The sequence below is a fragment of the Mobula birostris genome, chromosome 13 (assembly GCF_030028105.1).
Source record: "Mobula birostris isolate sMobBir1 chromosome 13, sMobBir1.hap1, whole genome shotgun sequence".
Taxonomy (NCBI): Eukaryota; Metazoa; Chordata; class Chondrichthyes; order Myliobatiformes; family Myliobatidae; genus Mobula; species Mobula birostris.
Window position 1 is genome coordinate 88,838,157 of NC_092382.1, and position 19,869 is coordinate 88,858,025.

Sequence of the window (19,869 nt, forward strand, 5' to 3'; positions counted from 1 at the left end):
ACAAAGCATCAATGGCTGTAATTTTTGGAAGCAATTTGGAAGACACGGGATATATACATCCCAAAAAGGAAAAACTATTCTAAAGACAATATCATACAACCACATCTAATGAGAAGGCAAAGCCAAAATAAAAGCCTAAGGGAGGGCAGATAACAGAGCAAAAATTGGTGGGAAGTTGGATGATTGGGAAGTTTTTCTATACCAACAAGTGACAACTAAAAAAGTAATTAAGAAAGAAAAAAATGGAATATGAAGCTAGCTAATTACATCAAAAATTATACCAAGTGTTTCTTCAGATACATGAAGTGTAAAAGAGAGGCAAGAGTGGATATCGGACCAGAGGGAAATGATGCCTGGGGAGGGTTGGGTGGGTAGTAATGGCGAACAAGGAGATGGCGGGTGAACTGAATAAGTATTTCCTATCAGTCTTTATTGTGGAAGCAACCAACGGGAAGGTGGAAGTCCAGATGTCTGTGGTCAGAAGTGTGTGAAGTTGCCGTTACTCGAGAAAAGGTTCCTGGGAAACAGAAAGGTCTAAAGGTAAATAGATCACCTGGAGCAGATGGTGTACATCCCAGAGTTCTGGAAGACGAGGACGAACAGATTGTGGAGGTATCAGTAATGATGTTTCAAGAATCAATTAAGTCTGATACGGTTGCGGAAGACTCCAAATTTGGAAATGTCACTCCGCTATTCAAGAAGAGAGAGAAGCACAGAAATTTTAGGATAGTTCATCTGACCTCACTGGTTGGGTAGATATTGGAGTCGGTTGTTGGGGATGTGTTTTCAGGGCACTTCAAGGCACATAATAAAATCGGCCTTCAGCATGTTTGCCTCAAGGGAAAATCTTGCCTGAAAAGTGTGTTGAAATTCTTTGAATTTATTGAAGTGGTAATAAGCAAGATAGACAAAGGAGAATCGGTTGATGATGTCCACCTGGACTTTCAGAGGGTGTTTGACAAGGTGCCACACATGAGGCTGGTTAACAAGTTATGAGCCCATGATATTACAGGAAAGATTATTGCATGGATAAAACAGTGGCTGATTGGCAGGATGCAAAGGATAGTAATAAAGGGGACTTTTTCTGGTTGGCTGCCGGTGACTAGTGATGTCCACAGGACTTGGATGGCAGAATTGGTAGCTTTATTGCAAAGTTTGCTGATGACATCAAGAGAGCTAGAGGGCCAGGTAGTTTTGGGGAAGCAGAGAGCCTATAAAAGGACTTTGACGATTAGAGGAATAGGTGTAAATGAACAGATGGAATACCATGTTGGGAAGTGTATAGTCATGCACATTGGAAAACATAAATACCAGGGTATGCTATTTTCCAAATATTCTAAACTTGGCAGCACTTGTGCAGGGTTCCCTAAAGGATAATTTGTAGGTTGAATCAGCACTGAGGAAGACAAATGCGATTTTAGCATTCATTTCAAAAGGACGAGAATATAAAACAGGAATTTAATGCTGAGGCTTTGTAAAGCATTGGTGAGACCTCACTTAGAATATTGTCAGCAGTTTTTGGCCCCTTAGAGAGGATGGGCTGACACTGGAATGAGTTTACGAAAATCATTCCAGGATTGAATGTCTTGTCATATGAAGAGCGTTTGATGACTCTGGGCCTGTGTCACTGGAATTCAAAAAATAAAGGGTGTTATAATTGAAACCTATCAAATGTTGAAAACCTCAATAGACTGATGTGTCTCACGGTGGGTGAGTCTAAGACCAGAGGAAACAGTTTCAGAACAGAGGGTCGTCCTTTTGGATCGAAGATGGGATTAGAGAGAGGGTGGTGAATCTGTGGAATTTATATGGACATGTCACAACGGGGGCGTTGGGAACGGACTCAAATGGAAGACACAGACACTGAAGTACAAGGAACAGGACTTGATTAGAGTTGGGACGTGACAGAATACAGGCAAGAAACAGGGACAAGAACGCAGACTTGCACTACGGAAAGCGGGACCAGGACTAGAAACCATGGACTAGGAGACAAGGCTTCGACTCCGAGCCCGAGACTGGACAAAGACCCAGAACCTGGGTCTTGCCTCGGGCTCGGACTCCAGAACCAGGCAAGGACATGACATGGCTTCAGAGCAGGACGAGGCTGGGGTCTAGAGGCCTGAGCCTGGAGACAGGCTGGGGTCCTGGGCCCCGAGCTTGGACGCAGGCTGGGGTCCTGGGCCCTGAGCTTGGACGCAGGCTGGGGTCCTGGGCCCCGAGCTTGGACGCAGGCTGGGGTCCTGGGCCCTGAGCTTGGACGCAGGCTGGGGTCCCGGGCCCTGAGCTTGGACGCAGGCTGGGGTCCTGGGCCCTGAGCTTGGACGCAGGCTGGGGTCCCGGGCCCTGAGCTTGGACGCAGGCTGGGGTCCTGGGCCCTGAGCTTGGACGCAGGCTGGGGTCCTGGGCCCTGAGCTTGGACGCAGGCTGGGGTCCCGGGCCCTGAGCTTGGACGCAGGCTGGGGTCCTGGGCCCTGAGCTTGGACGCAGGCTGGGGTCCCGGGCCCTGAGCTTGGACGCAGGCTGGGGTCCTGGGCCCTGAGCTTGGACGCAGGCTGGGGTCCTGGGCCCTGAGCTTGGACGCAGGCTGGGGTCCTGGGCCCTGAGCTTGGACGCAGGCTGGGGTCCTGGGCCCTGAGCTTGGATGCAGGCTGGGGTTCTGGGTCCTGAGCTTGGATGCAGGCTAGGGTCTTAGGTCTTCGAGGCTTGTGTTCTTGAATCTTGGGTTGTGATCTTCGAGGCTTGTGTTCTTGGAGTTTCTCCTGGGCAGGACATGCAACTCCTGGGCAGGACATGGAACTTCACCCCACGGAGGCAAGGACAGGGAGGGACCGACCCAACCGCAGGGTAATGGCAAACGGCCTGCTTACCCGAAGGAGACAAGGTACAGGAAGGGACAGAACCAACCGCAGGGTAATGGCAATTACGGCCTGGCTCACCCAACAGAGGCAAGGTACAGGAAAGTAGCTCAACCTGGGGTGGCTCTGAGTCTCGTGGCAGTCAGCAACCTTGGCTGGCTACAGAAACGGCCAAATCCATACCACGATGACTGCTCCGACCAGTGGCAACAAGGCTCCATGAAGCGGTGGTCCAACCAGGCCTAGAGATCATGAATGGTTTCACTAGCCTTCCATCAGCAGGTTGCTCCAAAAGGGACTAACGAGACAAACCAGCAGACCACACTCAACCCCAAGGCTACTTATATTCCAAGCCTAAAGATGGGAATCAGGTGCCTATGATTAACTCAACCAAACGAGGGCCAGCTGGAAGACCCGGAGTCCTGAGTCCACGGACCGGACCCTGAACCGGAATGCGGACTTTACGGACCGGACAATGACAACACAAGGACTCAGGCCCTGGACTAGGCTGGGACCCAGGATCTGGGCTAGGACTCGGTGTCTTCCTCACCGCCAACTCAATCGACAAATTATCCTTTAAGGAATCCTGCACAAGTGCTCCCAAGTTTAGAGTATTTGGGAAATACTGTATTTGGTACTTCTTTTCCCAATGTGCATGGCTATACACTTCCCGACACTGTATTCCATCTGCTTCATTTATGCCCAATCCTCTAAACGCCAAAGTCCTTTTATAGCCTCTCTGCTTCCTCAAAACTACCTGGCCCTTCAGCTCTCTTGATATGATCGGCAAACTTTGCAATAAAGCTATTAATTCTGTCATCCAAGTCCTGTGGAACATTGCTAGTCACCGGCAGCCAATCAGAAAACGTCCCCTTATTACTATCCTTTGCATCTGCCAATCAGCCACTGTTTTATCCATGCAATAATCTTTCCCATGTCGCGTGACCGGTAACAATGAATATAGAATTGAGTCAAGTTTTATAAAAACAAACAAACATTTATTAAACTCTGCTCAAAAGTAGCGAAATGTATTTAAACAACTAACTTAACCAGAAGTTAACTGATCTACGGCGACTCTGAAACAGTTCTTAAAAGGGTAAACGCGAAAACAGTTCTTAAGTGGTAAATTTGAACCCAGTTCTTAGAACGGTAAATTCGCAAGTCCAAGAGATTTATACAGTCAGTTAGGAGAGACTTTCCTAAAGTAAGGAATTCCTCGAGGACGTGACATCATTGCTGATCCCAGCTGGAACCTGCCTTGTCCGGCTGTGATGGCAGAATGTAGTATTAATGTAAGACTGCCAGCAGTGTGGAGGATCAGAGGGATCTGGGGGTTTGTGTCCATAAGACACTCAAAGCAGCTGCACAGGTTGACTCTGTGGTTAAGAAGGCATAAGGTGTATTGGCCTTCATCAATCGTGGGATTGAATTTAGGAACCGGGAGGTAATGTTGCAGATATATAGGACCCAGGTCAGACCCCACTTGGAGTACTGTGCTCAGTTCCGGTCTCCCTACTACAGGAAGGATATGGAAAGCATAGAAAGGGTGCAGATGAGATTTACAAGGATGTTGCATGGATTGGGGGAACATGCCTTATGAAAACAGGTTGATTGAACTCGGCCTTTTCTCCTTGCAGAGACAGAGGATGAGAGGAAAACTGATAGAGGTGTATAAGATGATGAGAGGCATTGATCGTGTAGATAGTCAGAGGCTTTTTCTCAGGGCTGAAATGGCTGCCACAAGATGGCACATGTTTAAGATGCTTGGGGGCAGATACAGAGGAGGTGTTAGCGGTAAGTTCTTACTCAGAGAGTGGTGGGTGCGTGGAATGGGCTGCCAGCGACAGTGATGGAGGTGGATACGATAGGGTCTTTTAAGAGAATTTTAGATAGTTACACGGAGCTTGGAAAAATAGAGGGCTATGGGTAACCCTAGTAATTTCTAAGGTAGGAACATGTTCAGCACAACTTTGTAGGCTGAAGGGCCTGTATTGTGCTGCAGGTTTTCAGTGTTTCTATGTTAACCCTTCAGAAGCAGGGAAAATGACCCAGAATATGGAAATGAGCCATGAATAAGGAGGTTAATTACCAATGTCATTCTTCCTCAGCCCAAAGATTTGAGGGGAGAAGAACATAACAGATAGATTTGCAGTCAACTTGACTTCTTTAGTCAGCAGAAAGTTCAAGGGGAACCCACAGGTTGGTGACTGTTTGGAATCCATCACCACAGGGAGAGCGAGAGGGGAACAACAGGGGAGGATTGAAAAGGACCGTTGTGGAACTGAATCACTGGCAGGGCCCAACCGGCCTGAGATGACTCTCTACTGTACACTAGCCGTGTTATAAATTCACTAAGTACCGGAGACAGAGTTTAAAATAGAACTGATTTATTTGTCCCAGATCCAGAATATTAAACTCCAGTCCCATTAAAGGTGAATATGCAGCAGAAGAAACTCCTCCCATGCCCAGTGACCAGGGTGCAGAACTGGGTGTGGTGAGCAGCAGCAATAATTGCAGAGTTCAGCACCAACAGTCACTCTCCAAAATTGCATTCAGCAACGGTGATGGACAAATATCCAGCATGCAGCTCATTGAAAGTTTCTCCCTAGTGTGAATCTGGTAGTGTGTCACAAGGTTAGATGACTGAGTGAATCCCTTCCCACATTCACAACAGGTGAATGGCCTCTCCCCAGTGTGAACTCAATGATGCACATTTGATTGAGAATGCCGAGAGAAACACTTCCCAATGTCTGAACAGGTGAATGGCCTCAACCCGGTGTGAACTCATGTCTCTGTGGATAAGATGACCACGTGAATCCTTTTCCACATTCACAGCAGGTGAACGGCCTCTCCCATGTGAACTGACTGGTGTGCCAGTAGTTCAGATGAGTGAGTGAATCCCTTCCCACATTCTGAGCAGGTGAATGGCTTCTCTCCAGTGTGAACTCGCTGATGACTCAGTAGGTTGGATGACTGGGTGAATCCCTTCCCACAGACTGAGCAGGTGAACGGCTTCTCCCCAGTGTGAACCCGCTGGTGTCTCTGTAGGGTGGATGACTGAGTGAATCTCTTCCCACAGACTGAGCAGTTGAATGGCTTCTCCCCAGTGTGAACTGACTGGTGAACCAGTAGTTTGGATGACCGAGTGAATCCCTTCCCGCAGTCTGAGCAGGTGAACGGCCTCTCCCCAGTGTGAACTCGCTGGTGTGCTAGTAGGTCGGATGACTGAGTGAATCCCTTCCCGCAGTCTGAGCAGGTGAATGGCCTCTCTCCAGTGTGAAGTCTCTGATGTACCTTTAGTTTAGATGACTGAGTGAATCCCTTCCCGCAGTCTGAGCAGGTGAACGGCCTCTCGCCAGTGTGAACTCGCTGATGTTCCTTCAGGTTAGATGACCAAGTGAATCCCTTCCCACAGTCTGAGCAAATGAACGGCCTCTCTCCGGTGTGAAATCGCTGGTGTGCCATTAGGGTGGATGACCGAGTGAATCCCTTCCCGCAGTCTGAGCAGGTGAATGGCTTCTCCCCAGTGTGAACTGACTTGTGCACCAGTAGTTCAGATGACCGAGTGAATCCCTTCCCACAATCTGAGCAGGTGAATGGCCTCTCCCCTGTGTGAACTCGCTGGTGTACCTTCATTTGGGATGAGCAAGTGAATCCCTTCCCACAGTCTGAGCAGGTGAACGGCCTCTCCCCAGTGTGAACTCGCTGGTGTACCAGTAGGTCGGATGACCAAGTGAATCCCTTCCCACAGTCTGAGCAGGTGAACGGCCTCTCCCCGGTGTGAACTGACTGGTGTGCCAGTAGGTCGGATGAGCGAGTGAATCCCTTCCCACAGTCTGAGCAGGTGAACGGCCTCTCTCCAGTGTGAACTCTCTGATGTACCTTCAGTTTAGATGAGCAAGTGAATCCCTTCCCACAGTCCGAGCAGGCGAACGGCCTCTCCCCGGTGTGAACTCGCTGATGTGCCATTAGGGTGGATGACCGAGTGAATCCTTTCCCACAGTCTGAGCAGGTGAATGGCCTCTCTCCAGTGTGAACTCGCTGATGGTCCTTCAGTTTAGATGACCGAGTGAACCCCTTTCCACAGTCCGAGCATGTGAATGGCCGCTCCCCGGTGTGAACTTGCTGGTGAGCCATTAGGTCAGATGACCGAGTGAATTCTTCCCTAAAAATTCAGCAGATGACCAGTCTTTGCCTAGTGTGAACTGACTGGTGTGTCCACAGGTGGGAAGACCGACTGAATCCCTTCTCAGCCACAGAGCCACAGAACAGATGAATGGCCTTGTCCCAGTGTGAACTTGCTGATGTACCTTCAGTTGAGATGACCGAGTGAATCCAGTCCCACTGTCTGAGTAGATGAACGGCCTCTCCCCTGTGTAAAATGACGGGCGTGTCAGTCACTCAGGTGATTGAGTGAATCCCTCCCCACAGTCTGAGCAGGAAGGATGGTCGATTGAATCTCTTGCTCCACTTCTTAAATGTCTGGACAGAGACTGCAAAAATGGCGTGTTGTGTTCGAGATTCCCATAGACAAATTCCTTGTCATTTTTAACCTGTAAAAAGATTTACAAAATCCATCAATGGGTGTAGGACAACATTTCAGATGAGATCACTTGAGTTGTCAAGGTGTGATCTGACATCACACTGTTACAGTGAAGTTCAACCCAAGTTGGAGAGAGAAATCATCTTCTAACTGGGCACAGTACTGGTATCTGGAATGACCATCAAACCCTCTGATGCTCTTCCTGTCTCTATAAGAATGGGGCATTTCTGCCATCTCCAATCTGAGACCTGGCTCAGTCTGACTCTCTCCATCGGTATTATTCCCTGTTCTCACTGAGTTGCATGGGTTCCTGGCCCCACAGTAACTGAAACACTCTCACACAAATAGCTGGCAGTGTACTCCACGCACCCACCACTCTCTGTGTAAAAAAACTTACCCCTGACATCCCCTCGATATCTATTTCCAAGCACCTTAAAACTATGCCCCCTCATGTTCGCGATTTCAGCCCTGGGGGAAAAAAAGCTTCTAAATATTCACACAATCAATGCCCCTCATCATCTTATATATCTAAAAAAGGAAGTTATACATTGCTTTGAGGATTTGTTCGAAGTATACAAAATTATGAGGGTATAGATAGGGTAAATGCAAGCAGCTTTTTCCACTGAGGTTGGGTGGGATGACAACCAGAGGTCATAGGTAAGTGGGGAAGGCGAAAATTTAACGGGAACATTTGGAAAAGCTCTTTACTGAAATGTTCGTGAGAGTGTGGAATGAGATGCCAGCAGAAGTGGTGAATATGAGCTCAGTGTCACCATTTAACAGAAGTTTGGTTGGGAGCCTGGATGGTGGGGGTCTGGAGGGCAATGGTCCTGGTGCAGGGAGTTGCATTAGGCAGCTTATATGTTTTTCTGGCATTGACTAGATGGGCCAAATAGCCTGTTTCCGTACTGAACTTCTCCATGTTTCTATGACAGAGAAGCTGGCCAAACTTGTTTGGAAGGGAAAAGATAGGAGTGACAATGGAGCAGCAATGGCTGGAGTTTCTCGTCCTTTTACAGAATGTGAGTCCCAGGCAATATATGGACAGTTAAAATCACTTACTGAATCAAACTTTGTTTCTCGGCATGGTCTGCAATCTCTCTAGAAATTTGTTCCTCTAAATCCCTCAGACTGGTGGGCGCAACCAAGTCCCAATAATGGCTACAATACCATAATTCTCTGTCCTGAGCTCATCTGGCTTTCCTATGATGCTTCTTCCATTGTGATATACACAGCTCAGCACATTCATCGCACCATGCTCAAACATTTGATTGCTGACTCTATCTGAGGACTGAACAATATCTGACTGGTTTCAAGAAAACAAACTCTCCCTCATTGTCAAAAAAACAAAGGAACTGATTGTGGACGACAGGAGGAATGGAGACAGGCTGACCCCTATTGACATCAATGGATCTGGGGTTGAGAGGGTGAACAGCTTTAAATTCCTCGGCATAAACATCACCAAGGATCTCACATGGTCTGTACATACCGTCTGTGTTGTGAAAAGAGCACAGCAGCACCTCTTTCACCTCAGATGGTTGAAGAACTTTGGGATGGGGCCCCAAATCCTAAGAACTTTCTACAGGGACACAATTGAGAGCATCCTGACTGACTGCATCACTGCCTGGTCTGGGAACTGTACTTTCCTTAGTTGCAGGAACCTGCAGAGTGGTGCGGACTGCCCAGCGCATCTGTAGATGTGAACTTCCCACTATTCAGGACATTTACAGCCACAGGTGAATAAAAAGGGCCCAAAGGATATTGGGGACCCAATTCACCACAAACACAAACTGTTCCTGCTGCTACCATCCAGGAAATGGTACCACAGCAAAAGGACCAACAGGCTCCGGGACATCATCTTCTACCAGGCCATCAGACTGATTAATTCATGGTGATACAATTGCATTTCTGTGTTATATTGACTGTCCTATGTACAAACTATTTATTATAAATTACTATAAATTACACATTGCACATTTAGATGGAGAAGTAATGTAAAAAAACAAATTGGTAAGGGTGCTGAGGAAGAGGATTTCCTGGAATGTATGCAGGATGGTTTCTTGAACCAACATGTCAAGGAACCAACTAGAGAGCAGGCTATTCTAGACTGGGTATTGAGCAATGAGGAAGGGTTAATTAGCAATCTTGTCGTGAGAGGCCTCTTGGGTAAGAGTGACCATAATATGGTGGAATTCTTCATTAAGATGGAGAGTGACATAGTTAATTCAGAAACAAAGGCTCTGAACTTAAAGAAGGGTAACTTTGAAGGTATGAGACGTGAATTAGCTAAGATAGACTGGCAAATGACACTTGAAGGGTTGACGGCGGATATGCAATGGCAAGCATTTAAAGATCGCATGGATGAACTACAACAATTGTTCATCCCAGTTTGGCAAAAGAATAAATCAGGGAAGATAGTGCACCCGTGGCTGACAAGGGAAATTAGGGATAGTATCAATTCCAAAGAAGAAGCATACAAATTAGCCAGAAAAAGTGGCTCACCTGAGGACTGGGAGAAATTCAGAGTCCAGCAGAGGAGGACAAAGGGCTTAGTTAGGAAAGGGAAAAAAGATTATCAGAGAAAACTGGCACGGAACATAAAAACTGACTGTAAAAGCTTTTATAGATATGTGAAAAGAAAAAGATTGGTTAAGACAAATGTAGGTCCCCTACAGACAGAAACAGGTGAATTGATTATGGGGAGCAAGGACATGGCAGACCAATTGAATAACTACTTTGGTTCTGTCTTCACTAAGGAGGACATAAATAATCTTCCGGAAATAGTAGGGGACAGAGGGTCCAGTGAGATGGAGGAACTGAGGGAAATACATGTTAGTAGGGAAGTGGTGTTAGGTAAATTGAAGGGAATAAAGGCAGATAAATCCCCAGGGCCAGATGGTCTGCATCCCAGAGTGCTTAAGGAAGTAGCCCAAGAAATAGTGGATGCATTAGTGATAATTTTTCAAAACTCTTTAGATTCTGGACTAGTTCCTGAGGATTGGAGAGTGGCTAATATAACCCCGCTTTTTAAAAAAGGAGGGAGAGAGAAACGGGGGAATTATAGACCGGTTAGCCTAACATCGGTGGTGGGGAAAATGCTAGAGTCAGTTATCAAAGATGTGATAACAGCACATTTGGAAAGCAGTGAAATCATCGGACAAAGTCAGCATGGATTTGTGAAAGGAAAATCATGTCTGATGAATCTCATAGAATTTTTTGAGGATGTAACTAGTAGAGTGGATAGGGGAGAACCAGTGGATGTGGTATATTTGGATTTTCAAAAGGCTTTTGACAAGGTCCCACACAGGAGATTAGTGTGCAAACTTAAAGCACAAGGTATTGGGGGTATGGTATTGATGTGGATTGAGAATTGGTTGGCAGACAGGAAGCAAAGAGTGGGAATAAATGGGACCTTTTCAGAATGGGAGGCAGTGACTAGTGGGGTACCGCAAGGCTCAGTGCTGGGACCCCAGTTGTTTACAATATATATTAATGACTTAGATGAGGGAATTAAATGCAGCATTTCCAAGTTTGCGGATGACACGAAGCTGGGCGGCAGTGTTAGCTGTGAGGAGGATGCTAAGAGGATGCAGGGTGACTTGGATAGGTTAGATGAGTGGGCAAATTCATGGCAGATGCAATTTAATGTGGATAAATGTGAGGTTATCCACTTGGTGGCAAAAACAGGAAAACAGATTATTATCTGAATGGTGGCCGATTAGGAAAAGGGGAGGTGCAACGAGACCTGGGTGTCATTATATACCAGTCATTGAAAGTGGGCATGCAGGTACAGCAGGCGGTGAAAAAGGCGAATGGTATGCTGGCATTTATAGCGAGAGGATTCGAGTACAGGAGCAGGGAGGTACTACTGCAGTTGTACAAGGCCTTGGTGAGTCCACACCTGGAGTATTGTGTGCAGTTTTGGTCCCCTAATCTGAGGAAAGACATTCTTGCCATATAGCGAGTACAAAGAAGGTTCACCAGATTGATTCCTGGGATGGCAGGACTTTCATATGATGAAAGACTGGATCGACTAGGCTTATACGCTCTGGAATTTAGAAGATTGAGGGGGGATCTTATTGAAACGTATAAAATCCTAAAGGGATTGGACAGGTTAGATGCAGGAAGATTGTTCCCGATGTTGGGTAAGTCCAGAACGAGGGGCCACAGTTTGAGGATAAAGGGGAAGCCTTTTAGGACCGAGATGAGGAAAAACTTCTTCAACAGAGAGTGGTGAATCTGTGGAATTCTCTGCCACAGGAAACAGTTGAGGCCAGTTCATTGGCTATATTTAAGAGGGAGTTAGATATGGCCCTTGTGGCTACGGGGATCAGGGGGTATGGAGAGAAGGCTGGTACAGGGTTCTGAGTTGGATGATCAGCCATGATCATATTGAATGGCGGTGTAGGCTTGAAGGGCTGAATGGCCTACTCCTGCACCTATTTTCTATGTTTCTATGTTTTATTCAGAGTCAGTTTTAATATTTGGGGTCACGAACTGGATCCCAATATAGGGAGTGCCAAGCGGATGGACTGAGTAAGCGACTGGAGCACTCTGGGGACTGCGGAGATCGATCGGGCGCCCAATAGGTATTTTACCTTTTGTCGCTCTCCGTTAATTCCTCTGGAGGTACGGTCCCTCACCCAAGGCTGATCTCATACCTTGACGAGATCGGGAAAGAATCTGTCGGCAGACTCGTATAAGGTAAGCAAAATTTTACTGAGTGGGCAGGAGGCGGTACCGGGTAAATTTTACTAAGTGGCAGGAGGCAGACGTGCCGAGTAAATTTATCAATTGAGCAGGATGTCAGCCGTGTAAATTTATCTGATTGCTAATTGGGCAGGAGGCTTTGTGCCGGGTAAATTACTAAGAGAACATGGATCCACTGCAGTCGATTGACACGACTGGGTCAGGAGCAGCCCTACACCGTATGTGTGAGAGTTTTCCAGACAAGGAAAAGGATTTGTGAATGCTGAGTGCAGAGCTGAATAAGAAATTGGAGACAAAATGTGGCCACTGGGGGGTGGGGGGGAACCTGGGATATTATCTCATGAGAACAAGCAGTAAATTTGATATGGAAGAAGAACTGTGGAAAGAAGTGGAAATTGTTGAAAAGGGAATGGAAGGAAAAGGCAGATGTAAAGTGGAACAGTATATTATTAGCAAGCTGGAGGAATGATGCATGTGACAAAGGGATAGAGGTATGTACTGCAGAAGGAACGCCAAAGGCTGGGAGACGCTAAAAAGCGGAGTGTAAATGGGTGGATGGGCACCGGAAACGAGAGCAGGAAAAACAATGTAAGCAAACCAAGGCTGGCCATGATAGGAGAGAAGGGCAGGAACGTCAGTCTAAAATTCGAACTGATGGGGAAACAAGGGATCCCGAACCCATGTCTGGCATACTGACCCTGTTTGAGGGCAGTCACTGTGATGAGGAGTGGGCACCCATCATACACCCCCACCTTACCAGGGGCCAAGTGCACCCAGTGCCCGTGAACCCCAATCCTCGGGGTACTCAGATACGGTGGCCACTCAGGTAAAACAATGGTGGCAGGGAAGGGGAGGCTCTCGATACCCTGAGATCCAGAAAGGGAATACAAAGGATTATTCCGAGACAGGGAGGGAAGAATCCAATAAAACCCCAGAGTTAATGGCTCCACAAAGACTATTGCCCACCCGAATGCTGCCCAATCCACGAGCAGGAGGAGGGACAGCCCTCAGTGATTCCTGTGTACGCACCCTGGAAGCCCCAAGAAATGATAATGATCATGAATCAGGCCCCAGATAGAAAAGAAAAACCAGCACAGTTTGCTCAGTATGTCCGCAGTACTATACAGATGTATAATGCGACCTGGGAAGATTTATTCAGTCTCTGCTGCATGATTCTCTCAGCTGATGAGGGGCTGAAATGGAAGGCAGAATTGAGATACCAAATCTATCAGGACTTACAGGTGGGAAACCATAATGGGAATAAACAGACAGACCGGATTATTCAAGCCTTGGAAACAGCTCTACACCAACCTGTAAACATCACTAAAGTATTTGAATGCAAAGCTAAGCCTGGGGAATCGGGACCAGACTATTGGGAGCGATTTGTGGCCTGCTACGGCACTTTTGCAGGAGACCAAGCCTTTAATGATGGCAACATAATTGTACACACCTGGGAAAGGAGGGAATGGTTGGTAACCTGAAACCCGCACACATATCAGACAGCTTTTCGCCAAAAAAATTCTCTCATCTCAGTTTTAAAGGGAAACATCTTTATTCTGAGACTGTGCTGTCAGATCACAGATTCTCCGTCTAATGGAAACATCCTCTCCGTGTCAACTGTATCCAGGCTTTTCAGCATTCGGTAGGTTTACTTAACCGTACATCCCCCCAGCACCCCCATAGTCCCTCTGAACTCCATTGACCACAGGCCCAGAACCATCAAATGCTCCTCATACTGTGACGGGGGTCCTGAATTACCCCTATGAACTGTGCTTTTGAAAAGAGAGATAGAGGGGTATTCAACACCAGACACCTTGTTAAAAGAGAGAGAAAGAAGGAGAGAGAGACGAAGACTGCTTTGAGATGATGTTATGGTTTTTCAGCAGTATGTTTACACTTTTGCAAGGACACTCTCAGCTTCTGTATTCTTACAGAGAGAAGGGAGGAGCTACTTGATAGGCAGTTGGTATTCAGTGCGGTGAGATAAATAGAAGGTCAGATGATAGACCTACAGACACAATGGTTTTGGACACTGAATGAGCTTTGTTGTGCCCATAGAAAAGGTGGGTTTTGGAGAATCGATCAGTGGCTCTTGCAGTGTGAAAAGGGTGTGACCGGTGGGGAGCTATTTGTGTGTCCAACCCTCGCGTGGGTTGATAATTCCACCATAGAAGAACGGCCCCCTTTGTTGTGGTCACAGTCAGTGACTTCAAAAGGATTTCAGAGGACAACGGGAAGATCGACAGCATCAGCTCACCTGAAGACTCAAATCTCTCCCTCTCTCTCTCTATCACTACTCAACTCAATACCACGAACTGAACTGAACTTTACTCATCATTGTAAGACGATCTATTTACCTCTCGACTTGAAGAAGCTTGGTTTTCATATATATATTCATTGCTAACCTGTTTGACATATCTGCATTAATATTACTGTATTGCATAGTTACTAATAAATAATATTAGTTAATAGCAATACTGGACTTCAAAGTGTTTTCATTTCTGCTGGTTCTTTAACCCGTCACGGGGTATGTGACAATACATAAAGCCGATCATTCCTGAGATTATTCTTGTAAACCTTGTCAGCAACAACTGTACTGAACACATTTCCAGGAATAACTGGCATATTGGTACCAGGGAAAAGTTGTGGTTTCTTTACTGTTCTACTATCACAGAATGAGCCAATTGCATTCCCAGGTTAAAACAGGTTCATTTCAGGAAATATAAACCAGTGAGTGTCATAAAGAAAACTGGAATTACCAGAAACACTCAGCAGGTAAGGAATAGCTGTGGGGAGAGGAACAAACTTAACGATTCAGGTTGATAATGTTTTGTCAGAATTGCCTCAAACATTTTCAGTTTTAGTGCAGATCTCCTGCATCTTGAGTTTCTGTTTGATTTCCACTGCCTGACACATGGGTGACAGTGAGGGGGAATTTCCAAACACTGTTTGAACACTGGTCTATTTTTACTGATGCAAACACAGAGCAGGCTCTCCCTGTGAGGATGGAATGGGAACTCATCGTCTCCTCAGATTAGCAGTCATTGTTTCCAAAGGAACCCCAGAAACAAAGATCTGATCCCAGAACTCAGCCCCTCATAAACCCGGGCAGCTCGACCCCGGGTCCATTTGACTTGGATCAGAAACTGTGATACACCAGGACCCAGCCTCACAGAGCCAACAGCTGAATCTGCCACTCACACACCACCCCCACGGCTGGCACACCACGTGATCTTACGTCACAAAGCGGAGGGCGGGGCAGAGCTGCGGTAAACAGCCTCACGTGACCTGTTGGCGGGACTTCCATTTCAATTCTGTGGAAACAGACAGCCTGGGCTCCTGGTTTGGATTGTTCAATGCAGATTCAGTGAAGTCTACACATTTCTAACAAGCCCAGATAACTGGGTACTGAATGAACAATTGGCCCTCAGTTCGGGGCTCACGGACAACATCAGATCTCCCCGCTCGGGATCGGTCTCAATACTCACCGATGGGAAAAGTGATATCTTCGGCCCGCGGACAGTGATCCCGATCCACAGCTCCGCGACCCAAGTGGCGCCGAACTATTCCCGATCCCGCAGACGAAGCGGCTTCAGCGCTGAGCGGAAAGGAAAACACAGGCCACCCGGAGACTGTGAGCATGCGCGGCGTCAGTGTTACATCATCCAGAGGGCGGGGCCTCGGAAACAGACGCGCAGATGCTGCCCATCCGCGGTCAAATTGGAGGGGCAAACTGGATCACGTGACCGGTGGGGTCTCCCACCACAGGCAGAGACTCCAGTTGCCCGCCACTCTGCCTTTGTAAGAGGGTGGTACTTTGGCATTAGATACACGGAATACCAATTGCTATTGGGTATATTGTTTATGGGAGCCGCTTTCTGCGTTAAAACAGCTGTTGAGTTTTCTGTACACACAAAAAAAACTGAGGTATGGACATGGAACTGGTGCTTGCAGAAACTTTTAATGGTGCCATGATTACTCATAAAGCCCTGTGTTACAATTTTGCCGTCGTCGAAGCACCGATCAAATGCTAGGTTGATGACGTTACCGCATATTGCGCATGCGCGCAATATACAAATGCCTCGGTAAGATCGGCAAGAGGTAGGGGAGAATCTCTGGGCGGGATTTTAACACCGACTTCGGAACAATTACTGTGAGTTCCGGATACCGTGGCCCGCAATCCCGGGACAGTCCTGTTCTCTTCCCCCTCTCTCAGCCCCACAATCCCTGCACGGACCCCGGGGAGCTTCCGGCTGATGAGGGAATGGGAACCGATGGATCTCTCAGACAGAGCTGAGCTCCAGCTGTCTAAATGCAAGGATTGGGAACTCGGAGAAAGGGAACAAAATCTTTTACATCACCAGTTGAGAAAATCACCTTTGTTCTACCTTCAATCACAAACAAGAGAAAATCTGCAGATGCTGGAAATCCAAGCAACACACAGAAATTGCTGGAGGAATTCAGCATTAGTACTCTTTTCCATAGATGCTGCCTGGCCTGCTGAGTTCCCCCAGCATTTTGTGTGTGTTGCTTGTTCTACCTCCTCTTGTTCTGGACCTTTCTACCCGTGAGAACATGTTTTGACCCATTCTCTCTGGGTACATAATGATATCAAACACCTTTGCCCTAGGTAACAAGTAGCTTTCGCATCACAGATGTGCCAGACTCCAGTGAGACAGACGACTGTCCTTCCCTTAATATTCATTGGCATTGCCATCAATGAGTTCACCGTCAGTCACCTGGAGGAGGGTTCAAGGGAAATATTTATGTCCAATACAGAAACTGGTGTTACCTGTGTGTATTGTGGTGATGCAGAAGTTCTGGAGAATTTACAAGTGGGAAAAAGTGGAGTGATATTTGAAAAAATGACTTTTTATAGCGTCAGTTAGCAAGCAAACCACATATGGACAGTGTGCAAATGCTCTGTCGAGAAAATCCTTCATTACCCACTACAGGCCTGCTACATAGGTTGTGTGAGAGTGCAGACAAACTCAATCAAACCCAGAGGAGATCAAAGTTCTTGTCGATAGTGATTTTCTAGCTGTTAAAATGAATAACTATATATAACATTCAGTGTGCACATGTTGTGTCACCACCTTAAGGAGTTGGAGCTGGAAATGGATGAATTCTGGATTCATCTGGGAGTTGGAGGGGGTGATAGATATGACATGAAGAGAGGTGAGTTGCACCCAAAGTGCAGGACACAGGAAACTGGGTGAGAGTCAGGAAGGGGAATGAGGTTAAATAGCCATCGCAGAGTAATCTTGTGGCCATCCCACACAACAACAGGGAGATCATAGAAAGGGTGCAAAGGAGATTTACAAGGACTTTGCCTCGATTTGACAGCATGCCTTATGAGATTAGGTTGAGTGATCTGGGCCTTTTATCCTTGGAGCGACGGAGGATGAGAGGTGACCTGACAGAGGTGTACTAGATAATGGGAGGCACTGATCATGTGGATAGTCAGAGGCTTTTTCCCAGGGCTGAAGTGGCTAGCATGAGGGGACATAGTTCTAAGGTACAGAGAAGTGGGTACAGAGGAGATGTCGGGTAAGTTTATTATGCAGAGAGTGGTGAATGCATGGAATGGGCTGCTGGTGGAGGTGGAAACTATAGGGTCTTTTAAGAGACTCCTGGATAGGTACATGGAGCTTAGAAAAATAGAGGGCTAGGGGGTAAGCCAAGGTAGTTCTAAAACAGGGACATGTTCAGCACAGCTTTGTGGGCAGAAGGGCCTGTATTGTGCTGTAGGTTTTCTGTGTTCTACTATATTCTACCACCTTAGAAACTGTTGGGAGGTGGATTACCTGGCAGAGGAAAGTCAAAGGAGTGATGGGGGGTTCGTTAGTTTGGGGAACAGAACTAGAAGGGGACTAATGTCGTAGTGGTAAGGCTTGCTGGTGCTAGTGTGGTGGAGACAGGCTGGGTTAAACTAAAGTTGTAGTGGGAATGGGAACCAGAATGACAGAACAGATATTGGAGAGGGTGAATTGAATTGAATTGACTTTATTACATACATCCTTCATATACATGAGGAGTAAAAATCTTTATGTTACATTTCCATCTGAAAGTTCAACGTGCAATTTATAGTCATTTATAATAGAACAGGACAGTCAATTGTATCAGCATGAATTAATCAGTCTGATGGCCTGGTGGAAGAAGCTGTCCAGGAGCCTGTTAGTTCTGGCTTTAATGCTGCAGTACCGTTTCCCAGATGGTAGCATCTGGAACAGTTTGTGGTTGGGGTGACTTGGATCCCCAATGATCCTTTGGGCCCTTTTCACACTCCTGTCTTTGTAAATGTCCTGAATCATGGGAAGTTCACAACTACAGATGTGCTGCTCTGCACACACCATTCTCTTCAAAGTCTGTGATTGAGGGAAGTACAGTTCCCACACCAGGCAGTGATGCAGCCAGTCAGGATGCTCTCAATTGTGACCCTGTAGTAAGTTCTTAGGATTTGGGGCCACATTTCAAACTTCTTGAACCGTCTGAAGAACTGTTGTGTTTTTTTCACCACACAGTCGGTATGCACAGACCACATGAAATCCTCTGCAATGTGTCTGACGAGGAATTTAAAGCTGTTCACCCTCTCAACCCCAGATCCATTGATGTCAATAGGGGTTAGTCTGTCTCCATTCCTCCTGTCGTCCACAATCAGCTCCTTTGTTTTTGTGACAATGAGGGAGAGGTTGTTTTCTTGACACCAGAGAAACGTTGTTCAGACCTCAGGGCATGAAATTGTGATATTGTAGCCATTACTGGGACTTGTTTGCACCCAACAATCTGAGGAATTTAGAGAAATAAATTTGTGGAGAGATCACAGACTATGCCAAGAAACAATGCTTCATATAGTGAGCGATTTTAAATTTCCAAAGATTACTGGGGCTCCCATACGTAAAAGGACAGGATGGGGTAGAGTTTGTCAAATGTGCCCTTAGTCAGCACGTAGAATTCCCAACATAGAAGTGTGTAATAAGCTATTAGAAAATAATCCAGGGCTAGTGACAGAAATTAGTGTATCGGAACACTTTGTACCTAGTCATCATAATGCCATGAGATTCCAAGTTAATATGGAAAAAGAGAGGACTGAACCATGGGTTGAGATTCTAAATTGGAGAAAGGTCAATTTTGATGGTATCAGAAGGGATCTGACAAGTGTGGATTGGGACAGGCTGTTTTCTGGCAAATGAGTACTTGGTAAGTGGGAGGCCTTCAGAAGTGAAGTTTTGAGGGTGTAGAGTTTGTATGTGCTTGTTGAAATAAAAGTTGAAAGGTAACTGGTGCAGGGAACCTTGGTTTTCCAGAGATATTGAGGCCCCAGATATTTTGTTCCTCTAAATGCCTCAGACAGTTGGGTACTACAAAGACTCATTAATGACTGCAATATCATAATTCCATGTCCTGAGCTCATCTGACATTTTATTAGCAATCTTCTGTTGCTTTCTAAAAGCTTCCTAATAGTTTTTGCTCTTTTGTTTGCCCTCTCTTTGGCTTTTATGTTGGCTTTGGCTTCTCATTTCAGCTACGGTTGTGTCCTCCTGCCTTTACAATGGTTCCACTTCTTTGGGATGTATTGATCACTCAGCTCCTGAATTGCTCCCAGAAACTCCAGCCATTGCTGCTCCATTGTCACTCCTACCGTATCCCTTCCAAACAAGTTTGGCCAGCTTCTCTGCCACAGAAACATGGAGAAGGTCAGTGCAGAAACACGCGCACTCTGGACTATCAGAACGGTAATCTATATGAGGAGACAAAATA

The 19,869-nt window shown here is 46.5% G+C and overlaps 2 protein-coding genes across 2 annotated transcripts in view; one reads left to right on the forward strand and one right to left on the reverse strand.

Annotated features, from left to right (window-relative positions):
* Positions 1–3,867: 3,867 nt before the first annotated feature.
* LOC140207133 (uncharacterized) lies at positions 3,868–15,782 on the reverse strand. Its single transcript, XM_072275465.1, has 2 exons — positions 15,597–15,782; positions 3,868–7,408 (listed from the first exon to the last, which is right to left on the reverse strand). Exon 2 carries the CDS (start codon positions 6,990–6,992, stop codon positions 5,685–5,687), a length of 1,308 nt encoding a protein of 435 aa, XP_072131566.1. The 5' UTR covers positions 6,993–7,408; positions 15,597–15,782; the 3' UTR covers positions 3,868–5,684.
* Positions 15,405–19,869, forward strand: part of LOC140207134 (uncharacterized) — a 174,884-nt gene continuing 170,419 nt past the window's right edge. The window contains exon 1 of the mRNA XM_072275467.1: positions 15,405–19,805. The gene's annotated coding sequence lies outside the window, so the exon portion shown is untranslated. The remainder of the gene's footprint in view (positions 19,806–19,869) is intronic.

Coding starts and splice junctions, on each gene's coding strand:
- LOC140207133 (XM_072275465.1), bottom strand. CDS start 6,992: ATGGCTCACCAGCAAGTTCACACCGGGGAGCGGCCATTCACATGCTCG.